We start from the raw sequence: 26,446 nt of genomic DNA, 5'->3' as shown, positions 1-26,446 counted from the left end.
CTATGATTCACCATGTTACCATGAACAGAAATATATATATATATATATATATATATATATATATATATATATATATATATATATATATGTGTATGCATCCTCCCCCCACTGAATTGACACCAAATATATTAATGTGAGTGAAATTACATATATCTGATAAATTACACAGAATATTTGGGACAAAGAGATTTCTAAATTGTGATAATGTCCAGCCACTGTTGGCTTGCATCATTTCTATCTGTTTGTAATTCTTTCTGTTCCTAAAGATTTTTTGGCACATTTATTAGCTGTGTGAGTAAGCTTTACCTCCGTGCAGAACCACAGACTCCTGAATTTAAATATTTTATATTCATGGGAATATATTGTACATGATATTTTTATATGGCCAGAATAAATCCCCAAGGGGGCAACAAAAATGAAATGAACTCTGCTCTTGTGAATTATGGGAACAGTTTTAGCTGAGCACCCATTTATGTAGCGCTCATGTAACTGGAAACTTTATGCTGTTTTATTTTACATTTAAAAACCACTGTTTGCATTTGAGGGTTTTGTGGCATTCTGTAAATTAACCATATTTCTTGAAAGCTGTCTGTAAGCAGCGCAGGGCTTGAAGCTGGTTCAAAATTGCGGGAGCTTGATAAAGTGTGTAATATGTTTAGCAGGGTTGTGTTAAAAACAATAAATGGAATATATGGTTCTCTAATGCCAGATGGCTGCTATTATGCTTAGATCAAACAACAGGGGGTATTTTATTTTATGATACACAAGTAACATTACTAAGAACCTTTTATAATGGTTAGCATCACTAAGCACTATTTCTAAAAATACTTTTAAAGGTTATTTATAATAATAATAATAATAATAATAATAATAATAATTATAATAACTGCAGTGCTGTAGTACAATATGTAGGTATATTTCAAAAGTTTAATTAAGTTATGTTACAGAAATTACATGACGACAAAGATACAATTTACAGGACATCCTTGTGTATTATATGGGATCTGTTACCTGGAAACCTGTTATCCAGAAAGCTCCGAATTACGGGAAGGCCATCTCCCACAGACTCCATTTTAAGTAAATGATTCAAAATTTTAAAATGGTTCAAAATGGTTTCCTTTGTCTCTGTAATTATAAAATAGTACCTTGATCCTAATTAAGTAATAATTAATCTTTAATGGAGGCAAAATAATCCTTTTGGGTTCATTTAATGTTTAAATGTTTTTTTTAGCAGACAAAGTAAAGACATCCAAATTATGGAAAGATCCCTTATCTGGAAAAGACCAGGTCCCAAGCATTCAGATCACATACCTGTTAGGGCAGAAACACATGGGCAGATTCGGGGAGATTAGCTACAAATCTCATCTTCTTCAGGGCGACTAATCTCCCCGAACTGCTTTCCTGCCGGCTAGAATGAAAATTGCTGGTGGGATGGCACTCGGAACGCTTCATTTTCCGAAGTCGCCTGAAGTTTCCTCGTGAGGCAACTTCGAGCAACTTAGCAAAACGAAGCGCTCTGAGTGAAATCCCACTGTTTGAAGTGGATGAGATCTGGGTATTATTGAAGATAACTCTGCGAAACCTTGATGAGAAGGCAAAAGTTGCTCAGGTAGAAATGTTAATTATGGTGAAGATCAAACATGTGATGTTGTTGATAATAAATATGTTAAATTTAAATCTGACCGATTTTAAAGAACCAATATAAATTTTAAAAACAACAGATATTTTGAACCAAAGGTTAAATATTTTTTTCAGTGATTATATTTATTTTGCTATTTTAATATCCTAAGGTAAAACAAAATAAATGAACTGCATGACTTTGCACACTATTGGCATACGGAGTCATCTGTAAGCATAACACAGATGCAGAACTTTATGAAAATGGAGACTGAGTTTGGCTTTAGATCCCTAGGCAAGAAAACCACAGGCAACATTTGAGGGTTTTATGGCATTCTATTAGTTAACCTGATTCCCAGGGTGATGCTAAAACAACAGCCACATAACTAGAAGCTAGTGTGAGTTTGTGGGAACTCCTAGAGAAGTTGTAAATACTATGCTTATTGATGTTTAAGAAAAATGTTGATCATAGGGGAACTGAGAAAAGAGTGTATTCATTCAAACAGTACTGGTAGTGCTTTCGAGACGCCTAACAAGTTACAAAGAGTCAAATTGATTTATTTGTTATTCATCAAATTAAGTAGCTTGATGACATTAAAAAGGGTCAGCATCTCTCAACACAAAAACCCTCATATTAATATTGTTATTAGTTTCATCAAACTCACCGCTGGTTCCAGTGGAGATCCCTAGTAAACGGCATGACAACTGCTGCCAAATTCCTGCCTTAAACATTTGAAGTTTCAAGCATCGAAATTACATAAATAAAATTTCTACTAAAATTTCTTATAAAAAGGCCTTCGAATGTAGTTTAGCTTGCACACAGCACCTGCAGAGCAGGAAGGGTTAATGATTCTAAAAGATTCAAGCATGGGATGGATCAAATGTTTGTGATTTTGTAATCAGTGGGTGGAAAAACAATTGTATATCCTCCTCCATAAACTATCATGGGTAATCTCATTGATCCTGCTGGTGCAATGGCGGGTCAGGCAATTATTTGTCAAAAATGCAAGGGAACATGCTGCGTGACATTTCCCTAAACCACCGTTGTCATGGAGCCCTTCGGACAATATCACAGTAGGGATTTTGATTTCTGTAGACTTCCCAGAGAAACCACAGCGATCAAAACATTGTTAATTGATGTCAGCAGTTTGCAGTTATATTGATAGGGAAGCAGGCTGCCTATAGAACACCAACGGGAATGTTTTGAGAAAACTTGGACATCTGTGTTCTCTGTAAGGGTAGAACTACACGGGCGATATTTCTGTTCCGACGGGACGTGAGAAAGCTCAGGTGTCACGTCGGATGTGCCAAATCTAATGTAAGTAATACAAATGTCACACGTACCAGCTGATTGCATCCAACACGACTGACAGATGAAGACGTAACATGCAGCGTTCGCATCCGACAGTTGTGTTGGATGCAATCAGCTTGTATGTACGACATTTGTCTTACTTACATTAGATTCGACGTGGTGCCTGCACTTCCTCGCATTGTGTCGGAACGGATGGACACACACCGAAAATCTCCAGTGTAATTCTACCCTAAGTAATTGTTGTAGATTTGACAAGGTGGTCTAAATGCAGCATGTTCCCAGACACTGTAATGGGGATTCCCTAGGACATGGGTCCCCAACCTTTTTTTAACCTGTGAGCCACTTTCAAATGTAAAAAGAGTTGGGGAACAACACAAGCATGAAAAAAGTTCCTGGGGGTGCCAAATAAACCATATGGCTGGCTGTTTGGTAGCCCTGTGTGGACTGGTAGCCTACAGGGGTCTCTGTTTAGCAGTACACCTGGTTTTTATGCAATAAAAACTTGTCTCCAAGCCTGGGATTGAAAAATAAGCACCTGCTTTGAGGCCACTGGAAGCAATGTTCAGGGGGTTGGTGAGTAAAATGTTGCTCACAAGTCACTGGTTTGGGACCACTGCCCTAGGCAGAGAATAAAATGCTCTGCGTGATTTTGCCTGAAAAAAGTTCACCATATAGCATACTTTTGGCCATGTGATCATATTGTATAAATATGCACTGTTATGGTACGGAATTGGGGAATTTTTGTAAACAGTGCAATATTACACTACTGCAGTATACGATGGAGAACTGCTATGATATACGTTCTTCAATTTTAAAGCAGTCTTTTTTTAAAAAAAAAAGTATTCTCTTGGTTCTTCGTTTGCAGTAACACCGTTCCTTTAAATAAAACAGAATTTAAACAGAATTCTTAATAAACATTATGTGGATGTGGATCAATACATCATGAAAATAAAATTCTCTGGTTTATGGTATAGTATAATATTCTAGGGCCATCTGCACATTTACTATATTGGTTACTTGCTATTACCATTTCTCATGCTAAAAAAATGCTATTATCCTACTAAACTCAGAAAGTCAAACACTGTGTTGGCTCCGTCCTGTAAACTGTTAGGGAATTTATTTCCAAGAGGCTTTAAAAGTTGCACATTTTTATTACCATATTAGATGAAGTGCATTACTGAGACCTCTGGAACAGGAGGGCTATAAACGTCTCTACTGAGTCTTATCCCGCCGAGAATCCAGTAACGTGCAGCCCATTACATTTCGTATTAGCTCTGTATATCATTGTGTCAGCCAAACTGAAATATGCCCCTGTGGTTTGTAACCTGAGTTTGATACACAGATTTTTCTTATTTGCTGTTTTTTCCATCTGAACATTTTATGGCTTTAGAACAGCCACACGTTATACTTCTTTACCAAATCACACAGAAACTTTCTAAAATAAACAGGATTATTTTTTCTGCTTTTAAACCTTATTTTACCAAAAATGGACCAGCAGCTGCTTTAATAAAATAATATTGCAAAGCAACAATTCCATCTTTTTCTCACACCCATTTTAATGTAGTGACTGAAGATATGGCTCCTATTTCCTGGTTACATTTCAGATATTTGATCCAGCGTTGAACAACCAAAACATATGTCAATCCTTTAGGTTGTACAAGGGAATTCCCTAAACCAGGGCTATCCAGCTGGAGGCCTGCTGGTTGGATGTGGCCTTCCAAGTGATTTTTATAGTCCCCAAGCTGCTGAAGTTTTCTTTTTAAATTCTTTGTTTCACACTATAATTTAATATTAAAGCAGCCCACTAAAACATTATGCTGGATTATCAGCCCCCTTCCTAGAAAACGTCTTCTATTCCAACTATTTTTTTAATCCAAACAGAGTTTTATTAATTAAAACGTGGGTCTAAAATGTTTACATTTTTAAACTGTCTTTTCTAAAACACCCTGAAAGAAACAGGACCTTTCAATAACAATCATTAAATGCTATTAAAGAATATTGTGTGCATAGCCATTATACATGCCAAATTCTTACACTAATACCCTATACTTGAAACAGAAGGCTGACCGCATTGTACATATGATGTCCTTCTTTCAACCGACATAGCAGAATCACATTATGGGGAGAAGTTTTTTCGTAAGACACGTTCAGTTGCCTTGGAGATTTCATGTCCCAAACTTGTGCCAATTTGTCTCACTATGTGACAGAGAATTCACGCTGTGTTAGACTGTGATTAAAGAGAAATCCCTATGGCCTAGCAGGAAATGTGCCATTTAATGGTTAAATAACACTTTATTTACCAGAAATATATATTTAAAAAATAAAAAAATACTAATTAAAAATAATCAATCATACTATCTGTCAATATTTATAAATATCTATCTCTGTGTGCCAGTCTAATTTGGTGATTCACTGCCAATAAAACAATTGTCATAAATTCTGTTGACACTTTTAAGGCATTCCACAATTGCAAAAATGGCATATAACAAAACAAATACAAAATAGAATTTCATCACATGGCCTTAGATGTTAAATTGACCATACTTGGTTTGTCATTATTTGCTATTACATGACAGGGTGAAATATGTGAAAATGTTAGACATTCCCAGCTTTCCAATAATTTTGATATAGGTATCGGACCTGTTATCCAGAATGCTCAGGACCTGGGGTTTTCCTGATAAGGGATTCTTCTGTTATTTTGATCTGTCTTGTAAAAAATCATTTAAACAATAAATAAACCCAATAGGATGATTTTTCTTTCAATAAGGATTAATTATATCTTAGTTTGGATCATGTACAAGGTACTATTTGGATTATATGGATAAAATTGAGTCTATAGGAGATGGCCTTCTCGTAATTCGGAGTTTTCTGGATAGATCCCATAGCTGTACCCTATATAGTATCTCAGGTAAGATATAAAAGATATAGAGAGGAAAGACCTGTTCCCTTAGAGGCAAATGTGTCTAAAATATGTAGTCCTTGTATTGTTTCTGCAGAATAAGCAAGCAAATGTGGATCAGATTACTTAAAAATTATTCTATGGCTTCAGGAAGCAGTGACATCAAGGGCAGTTGATTAAAAAATTCACAGAAATGAGTAGAACAGAGGTGCCAAGGTGCTTAAACATCATAATACACCTAAAAAGGTACAATTTTGCCACTGAAGTGGTATGTGAATATGTGCCAATATTAGTCTTATTGATATCAGTAAATGGAAAGTTAAATATGTGGCCTGTGCCCAAAGAAGCCAACAAACTTGACTACTTGTTTCCCCTCAGTGAAAATTTGTAATAATTCTGTTATGGTGTGGGGGGCAATAACTTGGCATAGTTTAGGTACACATCCCTTAATAAATACAGCAACATTTTAACAAATCACCTTCATCCCTTGGCAATGTAACATCCTAATGGGACTGAAATGTACCAAGATGTCTCCGTACATAGGTTATGACTGTCCAATCAATGAGAATGAAAATGAAAGTGAGAAATACTATCCAGTTACAGAATTTAATTGCATTTCAACTCTGAGGGAGAAACATTTGGGTTATAGTCATTTTAATTTGACCAATGTGGACATACTTGTCATATATCCTAATTTCTGTGACTTTGCATTGCATCAAGTCTAAATCAGTTAGTTTTTGCTTATCGTTTTCAATGTATGTACAATAGCACTTGCAAGCTATTGACTTCTAAAGGGGAGACAGCCACCTAGTGAAACGCTAAACAAGGGGTTACTCATCATCCTCACTCTTGAATCTGCCCATGTTAACTAGCTCTTACAGTGAAGTTTTGTAGTTCAATGTGCTCAGTATAATGTAGGGTGAAGAGTTCAGAATCACCCTGAAGAGAAAATCCAAGCTCGGCATGTCAAGTGGTCCTTATTAGTAGTCAACCTGAAGCATTTAAAGAAGTGAGACATTGTAATGTGACAAATGTTTTCATTTCATTAAGTCCTGCTGCCAGATTCTTGGAAGCCATGTCTTAGAATGTGGGTTGTTGGCAACACATGACAACAAACCGTGGTTATTACTGGAAGCAGTTCAGGAAACCACAATTTCTCTTCATAAAAAGTAGTGCAGGTTTTTTCTTTTGCTGTTTACTGAAAAGCCCTTTCTGTGAAGGAAACACCACATGCTGGGAAGGAGAGATTAGCAGTGCTAAATCACGTTCTATTGGTTTTATCCTATGGCTCTGATTTGTTTATGCGGCATGATATCTGAAGTATATTCTTTCCTTCTTCCTGCACCTCTCTCACGCACTTATTATTATTTACTTTTGTCTCTTCAAATGCTGTAAAGAGAATTATGAACAGAAAGGCAGTTTGCGAAGTGCAATTTGGATGAAATTTACCATTTTGAACCTACTGTATAATGCAGCAATTTTCCCCAATAATTCCAGTGTAATTGTGGGCACACTTTCAGTGGTGTCTGTCTCAATTGCAGACCTGAATGTGCTTCTGTTTTGATGTACATTCATCACCAGAATAAGCATGATGGACGCACTGGCGACCATGTGAAAGTGAAGGAGTAGATGCAGGTTGTGTGTTTGGGTGCAAGAACCTTAATAAACGTTGTCAATGTGCTCTTTCCATTGCGTTCGTAAATGACCCCTAATAAGAACACACAAATAATTGTTAGAGGAAGTAAAGAATTCAGTATCAGATTACTGGAGATTAGTAGAAAATAAGTATGGTAGCTGTGAGCTTACCCTTTTGATCGCTGAATCCACATTGGTGAATTTCCACTCCATTTCGTGTCCGGAGAGGATAATATCAACTAAAAATAAGCAAGAGGGGAGAATCACTCACGGTTGACCAGCGATGAACAAATCCACTTGTATTGAAAAATTAATCAACTCTATTAGGTGTACATTAGGGGGCAGATTTACTAAGCTTGAGTGAATAGTTCGAATGTAAAAATATTCGAATTTCGAAGTAATTTTTTGGGTACTTCGATCATCGAATTGGTCAAATTCGATCTAATTCGATCTAATCGAACAATTCGAAGTAAAAATCATTCGAGCATTCGATAATCAAAGTACTGTCTCTTTTAAAAATCCTTCGACTCAATACTTCGCCAAGTTAAACCTACCGAATTGCATTATAAGCCTATGGGGACCTTCTACAAGCATTTTCTATGTTTTTATGATCGAATAAAAATCCTTAGATCGATCGCTGAAAAACCTTCGAATTGTTCGTTTCGACAGATTTTATCGTTCGATCAAACAATTTTTATTTGTTCGTTCAATCGAAGCTTTTGCGCTAAATCCTTCGAATTCGATATTCTAATTTGAAGGATTTTACTTCGAGGGTCGAATTCGAGGGTTTTTTAACCCTCGAAATTCGACCCTTGATAAATCTGCCCCTAGGTGTACATAATAAAACAATATAGCAGGCACAACAAATAATTATTTAGACCAAGTTCAAAATGCCATATCAGATATTTGCAGATAAGTCCAAAACCCCTGCAGTACACTCCCATTTACTTGGATGGGAAAATGCCTGGAAAATTTCTGCAGGTTTTCAGCCTAAAATGCTCAATAGTGGTAGGAGTGGAAGTGGCAAGAGTGGTGTTGGGTGCTTCTGATAGAGCCTTGTGTTTCATCAGGTTGCAGGAGGAAGGGACAATAGTGATGAGAAGGTCATGCACAGAGTGACGTTTGAGTGTAGGAAGCAAATACATACAGTATATGCATATTTGGAACGACCCTTGTGCAAATCTTCAAATGGACCACATACTTTCAGCTGATGATAATTCTGTTCTGTCCTAATGTAAGATGCCAAAATGGAAACTACTCTTTGCAGATGAGTCTCAGCTTGTGCTCTTACTGTGCTTCAAGTCTTTTGTTGGCTTGGAATAGCTCTTAGTTTGAATAATTAGATTGTCTCCTGCTGGCCTCCCTCAGCAAAGGAATGGATGTGGTTTTTTGTATGATCACAGTAGGCAGTAATGTAACTCTTTGTGATATCACTGCTAAAATAACAGTTGCCTTCAAAGGGACCCGGGGACATGTGTGCAAATGAGAATATATTCCTTCCCCAGAAAGTCGTCCATCAATAACTTGTTCATAGTGGATTCAGCTCAGTTTCATCACACTGGATATCGTCATTGTTATTTGTTTCTGTTAACAACAAATGTATTGGATAACCTAAACTACATCCTTTGTTTAAAGGATTTAAGAAATGTATGAAAACTGCATTAAGTCATTATGAATATTGCTACACGAATGACTGCAGTAATACAAATATTGCCAGTGAAAAGTGCCATTACTCATGCATTTGGCATATGCTGACATTTTCATTATTCCATTTTCATAGTTTTGGGTTTTAGTCATATATTGTATGCAGTCCCATATTTTGTTGTAGGTTTACAAACTGCCAATCATGAATCTTGTTTTTTTTTCTCTCTCCTCTCTAGGCTGCAGATCTTTTTATGAATCTGGTGTTTGAACTGCGACTCCTTTCTGCTGCTGCCCTGTCGGACCTTTGGCAGCGTTCTTCTTTCAAATGCAGAGACAACTGGTAGGGGAGCTTAAAGTATTCGCAGCGCTCTCAGCGTGCTCAGAAACATCTGTGTTTGCTTGTACAGACCACAGGCATTAATCACGCTCTAAAGGCGAACCGATCAGCCTATTATTTTCCATTTTATATTAAGTAATGTTGACTGTGGAGACAATGTCCCTATAAAGGAAGAATACTCACAGTTTCATGTCAGATGTTTCAGAGTGAGCATAATCTCATTTGCAGCTGTGTAGAGTTTCATTTACAGATTTCTCATGAGGGTTTTTGTTGGCTTATTGAAATGCACACTACACTAATCAAAATGCTGTCTGTGAGTTCAGCATGCATTGCATTTGTCTGTTTTAATATATTTAAAACAACTGTCAAAAATGCATATAATTGCAGAATGCTGAGTTTGAAAAAAAAAAAAACACAGTGGAAGGTCACTGTGCAGAATTTGAAGGCTTGTGAATATAGCCAGGCAGAATAAAATGGAATCAATTATCCGAGGTGGTTACGTGGATTCATATATATGTCTCTCAGTTGTGCAATAAGCACATTAATAAAAGTCCATGGGGGTCAGTTACCGCTGGGCAAATTTGCACCTGGGCAATAACCCATGGCAACCAATCTGATGTTTACTTTCACTGTTCTACTTGCAGATAACAAACAAAAAGTGAATCACTAATTGGTTGCTCTGGGTTCCCGTCCAGGTGCAAATGTACCCCCTGTTTATAAATGAGCCCTTATTTGTAAGAGACATTATCAGCAATGTCAGCTGTCTTAGGCTAACAGTACACACAGTTCTCCACCAGGAAAAACAACACTTACTGTATCTGCTCCAATTCAACCAGTGTTGTGACAAATGCTATGCCTGTTAGTGCTGCTGCAATGTGGAGCAGATCAGATTGGGTAGCACATTTCTTCAAATATATTAATGTACCATTGTGCGTGTGTGTGTGTACCTTTAATGACTTAAGTCTTTGTACACAGTGCTGAGCAATATGTTGGTGCTCTAAAAATATAATAAAAACAGTATTTTTGAAAATGATATGAAAAGTTACATGGGCGTTACAGTTCATGGCATGAGAAATTATAAATGTATCAATAACCATTATAATTTGTAGTAGACAATGTATTCATTTCTTAAACTGATGTCTGTGGCCCCCTTCTGCAAAATTATGCTTGTGACAGGTTACTAGGTGTGAACATACTGGTTTGTTAAGATGGCCATAGATGTAGAGATCTGCTCGTTTGGCAATGTCACCAAACTAGCGGATCTCTCCCCGATATCCCAACATTGAAGTGGGCGATATCAGGCTGATCCGATACGGGCGGTCGGATCATGGGACCACATAAAAGCAGAAATGCGGCCGCGATCCAACGGAATTTTTTTTAACCTGCCCGATCGAGATATGACCGACTTTTGGCCAGATATCGATCGAGGAAGCCCGTCGGATGGCCCAACACACGGGCCAATAAGCTGCTGACTCTGTCTGTTGGCAGCTTTTATCGGCCCGTGTATGGGGGGCCTTTACTCTGGGTTTCTAGATCTGCATTACCTCCACCCAAACAGAAAGACAGGTCCTTGCAAGAGTTCACTATCCAGATGAGAGAATTGCATATGATTTGCTGTTTGTGTGAACTGCTGAAATTCTAAATGTTTGTCAAAAATTCAGTCCCAGGTTTTTACTTGAAAACATTTGCTTTATCAGTAAAATTATAATTTACATTTCTAACAGCCATCTTTATCTGAGCTGGAAATGCAATGTGACATTGATGGCTGTAACCGCCTCAGCTCCCTGTTTTAACCAATGTCTTTGTAATATTTGCATGAAAATTTCCCAAACAGAAATATTTCTCAAGTTTAGAAACGTTTCATATACATTCATTCATTTAAGCCAGTGAGACAGGAGACATACACAAGACAAAAGAATAACCACAGGATCAGGTATAACATGGTGGCATCTTGCTCAGTAATATAACATTATGTGGCAAACAAGAAATTTAGGGGGTTAGTTATTAAAATCCGAATGTTAAAATCTCGAAAAATTAAAAATGTTTTTACTAGAAAACTTAAATTTTAGAGGAAAAAAATGCAAATTTTTCAAATTTATTATACCCAGATATTGCAAAAAGTCCAAATCCAAAAATCCACCATCTCAGACATGTCAAGGTCCTGTATAAGTCAATGTGAGAGGCACCTATCTCAATTTAAAGTTTTCATGGTCTGTCCTGGGTTTAGCCCGAAAGTCCAACTTTTTGGGGGGTTCGTGGCAAAAACTCAAAAAATTTGAGCAATTCGGGAAAAAAGCCAGAAAAATTAGAGCAATTCGAGAAAAAGTCAGAAAAAATTTGAGTTTTTGCTCGATTTTATAGAGTTTTTCCGTGATCCAATTACTTTTTTTTTTTTAAATTAATAAATAAGTTAAAATCGGGCATGGGAGCTTGTTTGTGGTTTTATTTTAATAAAATATTATATAAATTCAGATTTTAGTAAATAACAGCCTTTGATTTATGAGATTGAACATGGGAATAAACTGTACTAAACCATATATGTATAAAATTTTAAACATACAGTATGTATGGTTGACCACCACTTTGTTTCATATACTATATATATATAGAGCATAATAAATTGGCATTGGTTATTTTTGCCAGGGAACCTTAATGTTGTGCATTTTTAGTTTATTGTAATTAATGGGTTCCCACCATAGTTTTTATAACTTTTAGTGTCATGAGATCTGGTAAAATATATAATGAATTATAATCGGTAAACCTACAGTATTTTAGTGACAAGGAAGGGCCCCAGTTGTACTTAATAAGAAATGATAATCCTATCAGTAAAATATTCATGTTACATACTCACACAAACACACACAAGCAACTTAGTATAAAAAAAAACCCTGCGCTTCTTCATTCTCATTGCTACTCCATAAGACAATTCCATGTATTTTTGTAAGAAGCCTGTGAAAATGTGTCTCATTCCCATATAATAATTAAGCCCCATTGTCTCTCTTATAAGCAGCTAAATTAAGCTTTGACCATAAACTGATCTGGGCAACAAACTTGCTCACAGTATTTTCTGGAATGAGGTAACGTCTCCATAGAAGCTCACTAGCTTGGCACAGGGTTTGAATAACTCACTTAGTCCTTTATGCTTCCATTGTGATGCAAATCTAATCTTACCAGAAGAATTGGTTGGCACCTCTTGTCAAATGATGAAGTGTCCTTTGCCCATTCCTTTCTGGTCCCTGACTGACATCTATCACAGTGGATGCCTTCCATTACAATGCATTCTTTTATTGCAGGCCTTTTGATCGAGAGCAAATAGAATAACTTTGGGAAGAATGTAGACTCCTCAAGAAAAGATATTTTAGAATTAATTCTGCTTAAATCTTGCATTCCCCAGGAACTTTTGACCCAAGTGTTCAGACTAATCAATGCGGCCTTTCTTGAAAATATGCCTAATTGTAATTGTTCACGTCTGCATTTCAATAACATGATTACCTTGCCTAGAAAAGTATGATAAAATTTCTGAACTCTAGCTTTTCGCCTACTTTAAGAATGGTGCCCAGTTTTCTTTTATTAATGGAAAAGTTTAGAAAAGCAGATTATTAAAATGCATACCTATATTTCATATAATATATTCATTCATATAATAATATATTTCATATTTATATAATCCTTTTAAGATCTTTTTTTATGTTTTTAATTAAAATGACTTGCATATTTAAAGTCTATGACTGCGACTTAACATGGTATTTCCAAAAATTATACCAGCATGGTTTAACAACTCTGCCCTGATTATGGTATTACTTACAGAGCCCATTCTGGGGTAGAAAAAGCCTGAATCAAACTGATATTTTCATGAGAAAATGGATTTTTCAGATTTTACTAATCCATATTGCAATTTTCTGGTCTCTTGCTTGTTTAAAGGAGAGAGATAACATAACTAAAAACCCCTCAGGGCTTGTAGGCAGTAAAGAATAATGGGCCAGATTAAATTCAGTGAAATTCAATTTGAGATGCAGTTCAATTCAGAAAAATTTATCTCACTGTTTATTACGTGAAAACTCTATTGAAGTCTATGTGAAAAAACTGGAAATGAATTTGGAGAAAAGTTTTTTCTCCTCGGATTGAATTTCGACCATGTGTTTTCACGTGATAACTCATTAGATAACCTTTTATCGTTGAATTGAATCTGGCCCAATATATGTTGCTAGTTTTACTCTGGGCTAAATATTAATATCTTGAATCTATTTTATTGGAGCTCCCTATAGATTTTTTGCAGTAGCTGTCCAAGTTTCAAATGAGTGGTGGGTGTGTCCTAACAGTCCCTGCCACAATAACAGTAGGAGGGGGTTAGCCAATCACAATCTTGTCACACAAGTAAAAACAGGCTTCAGTTCCCTAGCTGCTGATTGGTTCTTATCCTACAGTGCTGAGTGCTGCCAGCTCCCCCACACAGAATGGGAAAGAAGGCAACAGGATCAAGTAAGGTTTTGCAGAAATTTTAATAAATCAACCGAAACCCTACTTTTTTAAGCACTTGCCTTCTATATTAAAAAAAAGTATACTGCACAAGCACATTCTTGTTTTTTATACAATATGTCTCATTTAAAGTCAATATTCAGATGGCCCCAGTGCACACCTGAGTTCAAATCTTAATTATCCAGAAACCCAATATCCAAAAAGCTCTGAATTGCAGGAAGGCCATCTTGCATAAACTCCATTTTATTCAAATATTTACATTTCTTAAATATATTTCCTTTTTTCCTTGTAATAATAAAACAGTGCTTTGTACTTAATCCTCACTAAGATATAATTAATCATTATTGGAGGCAAAATTATCTTGTTGGGTGTATTTAACGTTTAAATGATCTAAGTTACAGAAAGACCCATTATCTGTAAAATCTCAGGTCCCGAGATTTCTGGACTATAGGTCCCATATCTGTATATTTTTTGGAATGCCACTGAAAATAATACAAATAATAATTAATAAATAATGAAAACCGTAGTAATTAAAGGCAATATTTTCGCAACTGCCAACAACCGATGCTAATGTACTGGTAGTGCAAATGGTTTGGGAAACTGAGAATAAGAACCAGTTGTTGATGATTTGCTTCTATCAGAAACCAAACAGATGAAGCTCTAGCTGGTAAGCTGGTAAAACATACTTTTCAATGGTCAAATTTTATGATAAGAGGAGAAGAAATAGTGAAAGGGCCATAGGCAATGTATTAATGAACATGTTCCTCTCCCTAGGCAGCCGTTATTGGATGCCCTGCCATCCTGTGGGACAGAGGCTTGTGTAGGTCTCATGAAAGACATCCTTCTTGCCAATGAATTAGAAGATGAAAAGGCGGAATCTTTTCTCTGGTCACTTGCTTTTCTACCTGAGCCAACAGTTGGGATGGTCAGATCTCTTGTGGTGAGAATCAATGCCATTTTAGTGCAAATTAAACGACTCAGTGTTTTAACAATATGATAAAGAAATAATTCATTACCTTTTGAAGTGGGAAAACATGGAACTAAAGAAAGGGGGTGGCAATGCAGGACAACACTTAAGGAGAAAAAATACTTTAGATGAAAGACCAGAGAGCTGTTGTTCAACTACAGCTATATTCTCTTGACAAGGCCTTTATGACTGAGTAAGAATGAGAATATATTCATATATCAAGTAGTTTTCAAGGTGTTCCTTGGAACATGGAAAGCATGCTCCTATAAAAAGAAGAAAGCCTACCATAAAGAGAATTTAAGTGTGATATAATAGGCTTAATAGGATAAAATACTTCCATGCACACTATTGCATACTGTACGTTTTTTTGTAGATATCCTCATCTTCAAAATATATTGTCCTTTCATATATTGTCCTTTCAAAAAAACCAAAACAGAATTCTGATATTATTCTAATACTTTTAAACTAACACAAGAAAAAAGTTCTAAACCCTAAATAAATATTTTTGCAGCAACCTACCCTTATGTACCCACACAGCTAGAATCTTTTTAGTTAAAGTTAGTTAGTTAAGGCCTGTTCTTTGGCTCATTCTTGCTCGAATGGAATTTTCTTTCACGCTGATGAGAACTGAAGGTTTGCTCAGTAACCTCAGTAACCTGTGGCTACCAATTAGTTCCTGAACTCCTAGGATTTGTAAAAAACTAGACATTTGCTCCTCTTTAGTATAAAGTAACTCTGTTATACATTATATCCTTGAAATAATGAGAAGAATTATGACTAGTGATGTGATGTCTATGTTTGTATGTCAGTTTCTTGAGCAAAGCACCTAATCTCCCTGCTCTGCTGTCTGTCTTGCAATGGCTGTTTTAGCAATAGCTTCTCTTTACTACATCTGGGCTCCTTAAATTGAGGCATGGTAACTTGTTTTAAATTACACCTAAAGGTGGTAAATTGCTTATCAGTTTTGATTTAAGAGAACTGGGATAATACATTTACTGCTCTGTCTTTATTTAAGTGCCATTCCTGTGTAAAATAGCTCATTGTGTTCCCCCTTAGCCCTTGTTGCAAGAGGAGAAAGCTGGCCAGAGTGTGTACCTAGCTATTACAGCCTTGCTTCATCATTTCTGTTCCATCACAAGAGAATGTCACAAAATTCCTGAAGTACAGACTATTATGGGGATTCTGCAAGAACAACTGAGAGACAACTGTACAAAACAAGAAGATGAGGAGATACACAAGGTAAGCTATTAAACTAGCTCTGATATGCACATTGATGGACTCATCGGTCTAGAGCAGTGATCCCCAACCAGTGGCTCAAGAGCAGCATGTTTCTCATCCCTGGATGTTGCTCCCAGTGCTTATTTTTGAATTCCTGGCTTGGAGGCAAGTTTTGGTTTCATAAATCCAGGTGTACTGCCAAACAAATTCTCCTTGAGACTGACAGTCAAAATATCAAATAGTCAATGACAGCCATTATTTGTCAGGACTTTTTTTAATGCCCCAACTCTTTTTACAATTGATTGTTGTTCATGGGTTGCTCTCCCCCACTGATCTAGTTAGAGGTATAAAAAGTGAATTTGAGAAATAAAAATATTAGAAAGTTGGATATATAACTGTATTATTTTATTATTTACAGATGCAGCTGGTCTTAAAAGCAATTGGAAACGCCGGACTGGCTGCAGAGTCATTGATTCCAGTACTTGCATCTTGTGCCTCCCTGAAAAGTAACCCAGACTCCACAAGACTGGCTGCAGTTGAAGCATTCAGAAGAATTCCATGTTCAGCTAATGTAAGTTTCTTGTAAGTCACCGACATGTATTCTTAGGTCCAAGTCCAACCTCACTCTGCTCTTCCCATGGTATATACAACTGCAGTCTTTCAGCCTCCGATACTCATTTCCATATCCATCAGACTTTAGATTTATTGCTTTGCAGTTCCTATTTAAAACAGATTCTGTGTTTTATCCCCTTTGTCACAAAGCCAACCCCACTGTGCCCTTGTATTTTTCATTTATTCCTCATTTCCTATGGAATGTCCACATGCAAGCAATGGCTTCCTAAAAGTATTTTTTATAATAATAATAATAATACTATGTGAATATGTTTAGTTACTGTATGTGTTTTTATTATTATGCAGTGCAGAGTTAAATCTAAGTTGTATGGTCTTGAATTAAAATATATATTGAAGCTATCAGTAACATCCGGAATGTTTTTCTATTGTCACTGACTCATCAGAAAATTGGGTTCACTGTGTACTTGCACAGATCAAAGCATTCACTTGAATCATTGAAAAACACTTCATGCAGATGATTTCCAATATACTGAACCAGCAGGAAATCGCCAGATGCCTTTGTGGGCACATATATCCTGTGACCTTGTACAATGCTTTCAGGTTAGAGAGACCACAGTCCAGAACTCATCACAGTTGGAAGCGTTTTGAGGATGTTCCAAAGGCAAACCAAAACAAAGGCTTTAGTAGAATAAATAGCATGCTTACACAGTAGGTTAAGTGATCTTTTCTACCATGAAAGGCATGTTCTTTATACAATCTCTATATATAGACATTTGATATATTAGAATACTTTGTAGCACTGGTAGTGGAAAATTTCAGGGACATTTACTTAAAATATAGGTGTCAACATGACTGCACTTAACCTGGCAAGTCCTTTCTCACCAGTCAGATATCCTTTAATGTCTAAGTGTGTATGAGCAATAGAACTAACCAGGAATGTTGATTTGGTACTTAAACCAAAGGGACATAATTAGCATGCATTTATCTCCATCCCAGCACAGAACTCAGGGAATATTTTATTGACCTAAACTTTTATGTCTGCATTGTACTGTTAACTGATCAAAGTATTATTATATTGTTTACTACATGTTGTGTCTTTTTTAATGCATTTGACCAGAATATTTGGTGACTGTGTTCTCTATATTTCCTAGCGCACCATACTCACTGAGCTTTACCAAAGTGTGCATGAGAATGAAGAAATAAGAATAGCCTCGTACTACACAGCTATGAAATGCCCCAGTCAAGACTTCCTCCATATAGTTCGACAGATGCTGAAACATGAAAAATCAATGCAAGGTGAATGAACACTGCTAACATAAAGAATTCAATATTTTATTTATAGGAAATAATCACATAATAACCTTATAGTCATTGAAGGTCCTTTTTTTCTTGGGCCAAGACTGATTAGAAGTATCTAGTACTTGCCATAGTGAAGTTGCTAGAATTGCTTTTTACCATGGCATTGTTTTGTGTGTGACTAATAACCATACATGTTTTCATTAATCTAACTACGGAAGACCAAAAATATCTCAATGCTGATTGGTTGCAGTGTGTTGCAGAGTAGACTTTTCCTGTCTTTCTGTATAACCACCTTGAAAATACATGTGCAGATTTTGGGAGCAAAATTTATTTTGATCTGTCTACTTTTAAGGTACATCCAGTGTACTTTCTGACTCTGAGGTCCCAAAGTTAGACATAGACCATCGTTTATGATCATAAAACTGACAAAAAAGTCAACCAAGACAAAAATGTTGAGAGACAAAAAAGTTCCCATAAGAAAAAAATGCTCATTGAGTTTAATGCATTTGGAACAAGAAAAAAAGTAAAAATTATTGACACCCATCGACTTCAATGCACTTCACAAATTTTTCGTTTTGCGCTTGGTTACATCATCTTGGAAAAAACAATGTTTTTTTCCCACTATTATGCCACTAATGGATTTTTCATTGCAAACACAAATGAGTATCTACGGTATTTTGTGCCTTTAATGAGACCTTATACTGACCAAACATTATTTCCTGACTACAATCAGGGTAACCACATATCTCCAAACTATTTTGAATGACAAAAGGTCTAATTTATTAATGGCAGGGCCGGGTGCAAAGTTCAAAAGACAGGCGCAGACCTTTCCCACTTCAAACCCTGTAGCCAAAGGCTGCATGAGTCCCCCATGGATACAGTGCTGCCTGCGTTTGGCCTCTAAGGTATCAGATAAAAAAAAAAAAGTCTATACATGTGCCATACCATAGTCCTTACATTTCAATAAGTTTATATTCTTAAAGTCTGATTTAGTTTGGCTGAAGTGTAGGTATTAATACAAAACCCCCCAAAACCATACATTCCAACCATCCATTCCAATCTTCCAGTGATAATACAGATGCTTATTTCCCCTCCCTTTTCCCCAACAAACAAAGCCTGGTCCAGGTTGTGTGAGTTGCCCATGTGGCCCTGGCCTGTCCCCATACAGAATTCCTTAAAGCCTTGGACGTTTCTATACTCTCCTGCAGCAAAAACTTTATTGCTACTAGCGATATAGTTACATAGCAGCTGAGGCATAGGAAAGACACCTGTACATGACATTCAACCTTTTGCCAAGTAAATCCTATCTGAGTCCTGGTTGATCCAGAAGGAGGCTAAAGCTATTTCCAAATTACCCCAGAAGAGGAAAAAATGATTGACTCCAAAGGGCAAACAGACCAGTCCATGAGCCAACTATATACTAAGAGGGTAATGTAATAAAAGTAATTATTGCATATTGCGTAAATAAGAACATAAATTCATATTTCACAATGCAATATATTTTATTAAGCTGTTATTACTTTGGAAATGTTTATTTTTGAGAAATTTTTTAAGATCTGCTTTAGGGTTGTATATTATTTTGATGCAAAAATAACTTTTTCAGTTGAGTTTTATTAAATATACCACGCAGTGGTGCAAATCGAAATTCTCGCTTTTCCAATGGAGGATAGAGTTGCTAAATACTTTCTTTGTTCACAAAACCCATATTAAATTTGCATAAAGGGATTTTTTTGTACCAAAAAGAATAATTTCTTTGCATTGACAAATGTCTTTTATTGCTTTTGCCCCTATGATTGTTAATACCACTAGACTTGTGTTTCCTACTTGCTAAAAATGCATCCAACCCTTTCTTGAAACTATTGGTAAATAGTACATGCTGCCATAGCACTTTAGGAAGAGAATTCCCCAATTCTTTATTCTAAAATGATGCAAAGGAATGCTGCCTTGCTTTTAATAAGATTCAATTATGCATATATTTATTTAAAAGATCCTTCACACTTTATGGTTTGCTTAAGAAAGCAGAGTCTCTTTAAGGTCACTACAAGCATGCATTTCTTTTTTTACTTCTTAGATCCATTTAAATCACCCACATTAGTACTTGATATTTAATGAACAATGTTTATTGACTTTAATCACAAGGGCATTAAATAAAATGGAAAAAATATTTCCACTATAAATATTTTAATTTCCTTTCGCTCATAATTTAAGATGCTTGTGATAAGCCACAGTGACACCCAGTTTAGCAGCGGCTAGGACAATATTTCATTCTCCAGTGTAAATTATGAGAAGAAATACATTAAGGTTTCTGGCAGTGAATATAGTCTTAAAATATTCTTCTTGCAGATTTACTTGACACTGATAATAAAGGACTACAGAATTATCACCTGCTCTGTGCCAGCACTTGAAAAGCAGTAAAAATAAAAATATGGTGGTAATCTAGGTGCACATTTGAGTTGGCTGGCAATAGATTGTCCATAGCATAGTCAGTCTATAAGCAGAGTTAATGTTTCATTAATTTCTTTGGTCCAAGGTCTGTTTTATACAGTGTACAAGATCTGATGAAAGATGCTGATACAATCTCACATCACAAGATGTATAATTGAACTGCCTCAGCTGAGGAGTAGAGGTGGGGTAGGTAACCCAAGAGAACATCTCAATATTGCTATTATGGATATGATATCTGTGAACTGGTATTCTCATTGGGCCAAATTCACTAAGGGGTGAATTTTTGGCTGCAAATGCTTTGCCACACTCCACGCCACTTCGCCAAGTGCAAATTCGCTACCGAATGCTGGCGAAGTTTCGCAGCATTTCAACTTTCGCTAATGTTTGTTTCTGCCTAGCTAAACTTTGTTAGTACACTTACGCTTAGCTCAATTTGAATAGGGTGGGTACATATAGGTCAATAGAAGTCTTTATTAGAGATTTTGATGCTTGAAGTGGCCACTTATTACAAATGTCCAAGGAAACAAAATAAAGACAAAATAGATCCTCTAAATGAGCTCACGCTAGCATTTTTATGACTTTCCTGCATACAGGATATGATGTCACTGACATAAGATTGAGAAGGATGTAGCTTCATCTTATCAGTTCACCTGGTCTAAGGTGGTGAGGAAACTTTGGCGAAAGAAGTTCTGTAAAATTCGCACTTTAGTGAATTTGTGGATTAACAATAGTCGCCTGAGCGAAAATGCGATATCGATGGTCTCTTTTGCTAGTGAATTATCCTCTACGCCTGTTAGTAAATTGGCGATGTGCCTATGGATAGGATTTCTGGCGAATTTTCCCTAACGACGGCCATTTCACCTTGTGGGCAAATTCACTAAAGGGCAAATTTTCACCTGCGAAGGCTCCGCCGCACTTTGTGGCACTTTGCCAGGAGCAAATTCTCGACCACTATGCTAATTCACTAAGATGCGAAGTTGCGTCTATGTAGCTGAACACTGGCAAAGTATTGCTATCGTTAATTTGTCAGTGCGAGCATTTCATAGCGAACTTTCTCTAGCGTTCATTTCTGCCTCGCGAAACTTTGTTAGTACACTTATGCTTAGGTCAATTTGAATAGGGCAGGTACGTATAGGTCGTATAGACATCTTTATTTTTGCTAGCGACGGCCACCTTGCCGTTTAGTAAATCTGCCCCTTAGTGTCCTAAGGAAGCGGTTGATAAAATGGAACCGCCATGAGTCATTTTGATGGACTGAGAATCCTGGAGAATGCTCTCAAAGGTATAATGGTTAGGGTATAATTGATACAACTGTCGTGATTAATGCAATTTAATTATTAATAGAAATATACTGCGTGTTTAAGAACTACTGGTGCCAACATGAAGGTCCAGTAATGCACCTACAAACATCTGCATTATTCAGTACCCAACTTACGAGTATGGGATGTAAATTTGATTTATGTTCTACTGTGTATTAAACCAAAGGCGCATTTGGAGTAAAGCTTAACACCTATAAAGGTGTATTAGTTACTGTTGTATATGGGACCAATGTAAATATTACCAGGGTTATTATATTATCTTGAAGGTTTCTTGAGCTTAATTCCAAAGCTCCTAAATGTGTCTAACAAGCCTATTATTGCAGAGGCAATGTGTTATTCGCCAACATATTTGATATCGCATGATATAGTCTCGGAGTCAGTGAGCCAGATTGCTAGGTATGTTGGGAAACTCATCTACCCCTAGGGTAAGTCGCTTGCAGAAGGATATTCAGTAATTCGTACATAAAGGCTGAACAAAGGTTATATAGAAATTAGCTTAAGGGCTCATGCATTATGCATAATTCCATTCAAGCGGCCAGTAGCTGTCTCGCCCAGAACCTTTTATTATGGCAAAGGTCAAAAATGTGAAGTACTCAACACAGAGCTCAACTCTGGTGTACTTTGTGTTTTAAATATAGTGAACAAGTGCACAATACAACCTTTTCTTTTATCTATTTCATACATTTCTAGTATACTTTGGTGACTTGCTGTGTTTATACGTAAACTATCATTCATAATATTTATAAATTAATTGAATATAAATAAAATTATCCCAGTTTAGCTGCAATTATAAAATTTTACTTTTCTTGTATAATAAAAATGTTTGTGCTTAGACCATGGCCTTTTTTGTCAAGGGGGCTGCTATTCTTGCAAACACAATAAAGCCAGTGTTGCAAAGGCCTTTAATACTAGTGGGATAAGAAAACACAAACCAACACTAGATCCATAGTTACTATGGCAACCCACATATTTGCCCATGTGTACTAAAATGTGTCCGCAACCAATACTTGACCCATATTACTTTTACCTACAGCTGACCTGTTACCGGCTTTCCAGGAGATACATGTTTGTTAAGCATCACTATGGGAACTAGAGGAAGGGTAGACATGGGCAGTGCTGGACTGAAGTCCACTGGGGCTTCCACCACAGGCCCCCCCGCTTCACCCCTGGGCCCCACCATCCCAGCCACAACCCCCCTATTGGTTCCCTGCCCCAGTTGCAACCCCCTCTGACACCTCCACACCCTCCCATACCTGTTCTCTTGCTGCAACCATGATCAGGGCCAGAGGGAAGTGAGGGGGCAGTCCAGGGTCTCAGGCAGGGGTTGGTATGGATCAGCAGGGCTGATGAAGGCTAGGGCCCACCAGGTTTTTTCCTGTTGTCCGCAAACCCAGTCCAAACCTGGAATGGGGGCAAATATCCATCCCCTCCATGAATGTCCTAATTGCTCTTGCCCCCCTAGTGCTCTACTAAATGAACCCTTATATCATTCACATCAGTCCCTGCCCTGGTGGAGCTTACAGTCTAAGGTCCCTATCATTTTCACACACATGATTATATGCTTTAGCAGGAATCAATTAACCTGCAAATTAATTTCATTAGATATCATTAATACATCAATAAATATGTCATATAATTTTTTACACATACCATTGCAAAAATAAAGGACAAATGACACATCCTTTAATTAATTGGCCCTGGATTAAAAATCTGCCTCTTGGTGAATTCCTGCACATGTATTTGTAAGCAACACAAGTCGCCCAAGCTTTGGAGTGAAAAAGTTCAGTACTGGAACACTATTGATTTTATGAAGTACAATGAACTTTTTTCCCTTTAACTTGGACAATTTAATGCAATTTTCATGGCATGAAACTGCTGCCAAGTGCAAAGAGTTTATTCAGTGTTCATGCTGATGGATCTCTGTACACAGCAGGATGTCATTCTCCAATGATTCCTCCTGTGCCCAAGGTCATACTAAGTCTGCCAGCAAATCATTCCGGGTGGTCTGACAGCCATGCTCTATTGTTGGCCTGTCAAGCGTTGTGGCCTGTATCCTTGTATTGCACTAGTAGCGCACCCTGCCCAACTACTCAGCAGCAACACACTGGCAGAATATCTAATATTAAGGATCAATGCACTCAGTTAACTAAAATGTGCAGAGGATTTTATTCTGGCATCAGTAGATCCAGCTTATAAATACATATTAAGGGGAAACCTCAGAGAAGCCTCTATTCAACATAAGTCTGATAAATAGAATAAATAATTATAAGTAATAGTGTTTGCAGCTGCACAGTTGAAAGGGATGTTCTTCATGTATTCAACTTCTATATTTATCCAGAATTTACTGATTTATCGATGAGGAGAGACTGCTGGTAAGAATTCCACTGTGCAATAGCCTATACCTGTGTATATTTCAGTATAAAAATACTGTTCATACTGTCTGGTCCTCTTTAAAAGTAATATTCAAGAAACCGCCATTCAAATTAAATCAGATGCCTTAATGGAATGCCCATCATGGCCTGGCCACTAAAAAACCAAAAGGGACATTAGACAACTTTATTATGGAATCAATTTCTTTAGACAGAATGCATTTACAATCTGGAGCTGAAATTATTTTTGAAGATTTATGTTTATATTTGACACCCATTTAAAAAAAAAAAAAAAAAAGCACTTCCAGCCGTGCCATAAAAAGTTAAATTATTACAACTTAATTGAGTTTGATTGAGGAGTAAATGCATGAGTAGAGAGAAATCTTTAGCGCTAATGTCATTTCAGTGGGATCTTTTGTATGGAGTCACCTGTCCCAACTGTTGGAATCTGATGATCCGCTGAAACAGGACCTTGCTGACTCTCTCCCTGATGATATCTTGAGCAAGGACTTCGAGGGAGAATTCTGGAAATACTCCAGCTATTCAGATGCTACAGTTCTTTCAGGTATTATATGCTCCACCATAATAACATTCAAAACTATTTATCCTATCCGATAAATATAGCATTTATATACATACGAGTTTTGGATTTTATCTAAATAATTCCAATCTGAAATCATTTAAATGTCATTACATCACAGTTTATTATTATGATTATTATTATTATTATAACATATGATGAAAAGGCCACCTCTCTCAAGGCTTCTCAAGGTTTCTCAAAGGCTAATGATGACCGTTAAAGGACAAGTAAACCTTTAAAATAAGTGAATGTAAAATTGACGAGGGGGCTATTCTTAACACTATTGTAATTTACATTGATTAGTTATTTATTTTTAATTCCAATATATTAAGTGATACATGTACTGTTAATATTAATGAATTTTGTTACAACAACACCTTCCACTGGTCAGTTTCCAACCAGTCTGACCACCAAGTAGTCAATGAAGTTGTCAGGAGAAAGAAAGAGGCTGCTCTGATGTTCTTCTGCTTTGGAAAAATTTAGAAACCTTTCTCACATCTTTCCTAACCAGAGGAAAATCAGACCAGACTAAGAGAGGCCTCTGTTCAACATAAGCCAAATAAATAGGATTAAAAAAATCAAACAAGACACATTTTATTAGTAAGGCTTTTATTTATTTGACTGTAATCCTGTTTCTGTATACACCATTTTCCTTTTAGCCTTCACTTTCATTTAATGCCATTGCATATTTAATTTACCGTATAAACTACCTTTCTCATTACATTACATTCTATTGATACCAATTATTTTCTGCACTTTTTTGGTGCTGTTATTTATAATAATCCTTTGTATTTGTTTAATTTAAATGCAAATACATGAAGTATACATGTATAAAGGTGATTTGTCTTGCAGGGATTTTGCACATTTCTAGGTTGTACTTTTGTAATATTGCCTTACAATAATGACATTATTCCCGGTTTTTTCACTTAATATTTCTAATCTATTTACCAAATCCTTGCAAGTCAAGATCTATGGCCTACACACAAATGGGTGCATAGTGTGATATAATTTGGGTAGTGGTCATCCTAATCTATATGAAAATGGAAAAGACTAACGTTAATATAGCAACAGTAACAAATTTCTCACCTTGCCTTTATAGAAAAATGCAATACCATAAAAACTATGTCTGACAAAGGTATTAGATTGGGTTAAAAACAATTAAGCAACTCCTAAGGGCTCATTTATCATAAGCCTGTACACAATAAAGAGCATCTGCTTCAGCTTTTGTAACAAACACTTACAGCAGCAGATACAGATACAGCAGATTTAAACCATTTGATAATCCTATTAAAGTTGAGGTCCCTTTTACAGCATGTTCCGTACCCTTTGTAACACAAGCACATAACTGAATAGATTTTGTTTTAAGCGATACTGACACATTCCTATAAAAATCATAGGAACGTGTAAGTATCAAGTAAATGCTGCCCCGTAATCGTTCCCCTCAAAGCCCCCTGCAAAGACGCCCCAGCCCCCACAAACCTACGTTCACTCGACCCTCCAACACTGCTAAAAGACCTTCTAAGCCATTTCAGTGACGTTGGGCTGGGGGCGGTGCAATCCTTCCATAGGCTAATTATGAATGAAAACAGGAATTCAGCCTATGGAAGGATCGCTCCGCCCCCAGCCCAGTGTCACTGAAGCAACCCGAAGATCTGTTAGTTGTGTCAGCGGGTCGTCAGCACACAGGTTCGTGGGGCTGTGGGCGGCTTTGCGGGTGGACTTTTTGGGGAACGATTACGCGTGCAGCATTTACTTT

General features: G+C 36.7%; 1 protein-coding gene across 3 annotated transcripts in view; it reads left to right on the top strand.

Annotated features, from left to right (window-relative positions):
• LOC108701886 overlaps window positions 1-26,446 on the top strand; it is a 139,518-nt gene that overhangs the window by 22,824 nt on the left and 90,248 nt on the right. For all 3 annotated transcript variants that reach the window (XM_041576155.1, XM_041576156.1, XM_041576157.1), the window contains exons 9-14: window positions 9,344-9,447; window positions 14,695-14,860; window positions 15,944-16,126; window positions 16,524-16,676; window positions 17,830-17,974; window positions 24,517-24,675. In XM_041576155.1, coding sequence (XP_041432089.1) covers window positions 9,344-9,447; window positions 14,695-14,860; window positions 15,944-16,126; window positions 16,524-16,676; window positions 17,830-17,974; window positions 24,517-24,675 — 910 coding nt within the window. The remainder of the gene's footprint in view (window positions 1-9,343; window positions 9,448-14,694; window positions 14,861-15,943; window positions 16,127-16,523; window positions 16,677-17,829; window positions 17,975-24,516; window positions 24,676-26,446) is intronic.

This window comes from Xenopus laevis, chromosome 9_10L, assembly GCF_017654675.1.
Source record: "Xenopus laevis strain J_2021 chromosome 9_10L, Xenopus_laevis_v10.1, whole genome shotgun sequence".
Taxonomy (NCBI): Eukaryota; Metazoa; Chordata; class Amphibia; order Anura; family Pipidae; genus Xenopus; species Xenopus laevis.
This window is presented reverse-complemented; position numbering and strand designations above follow the sequence as displayed.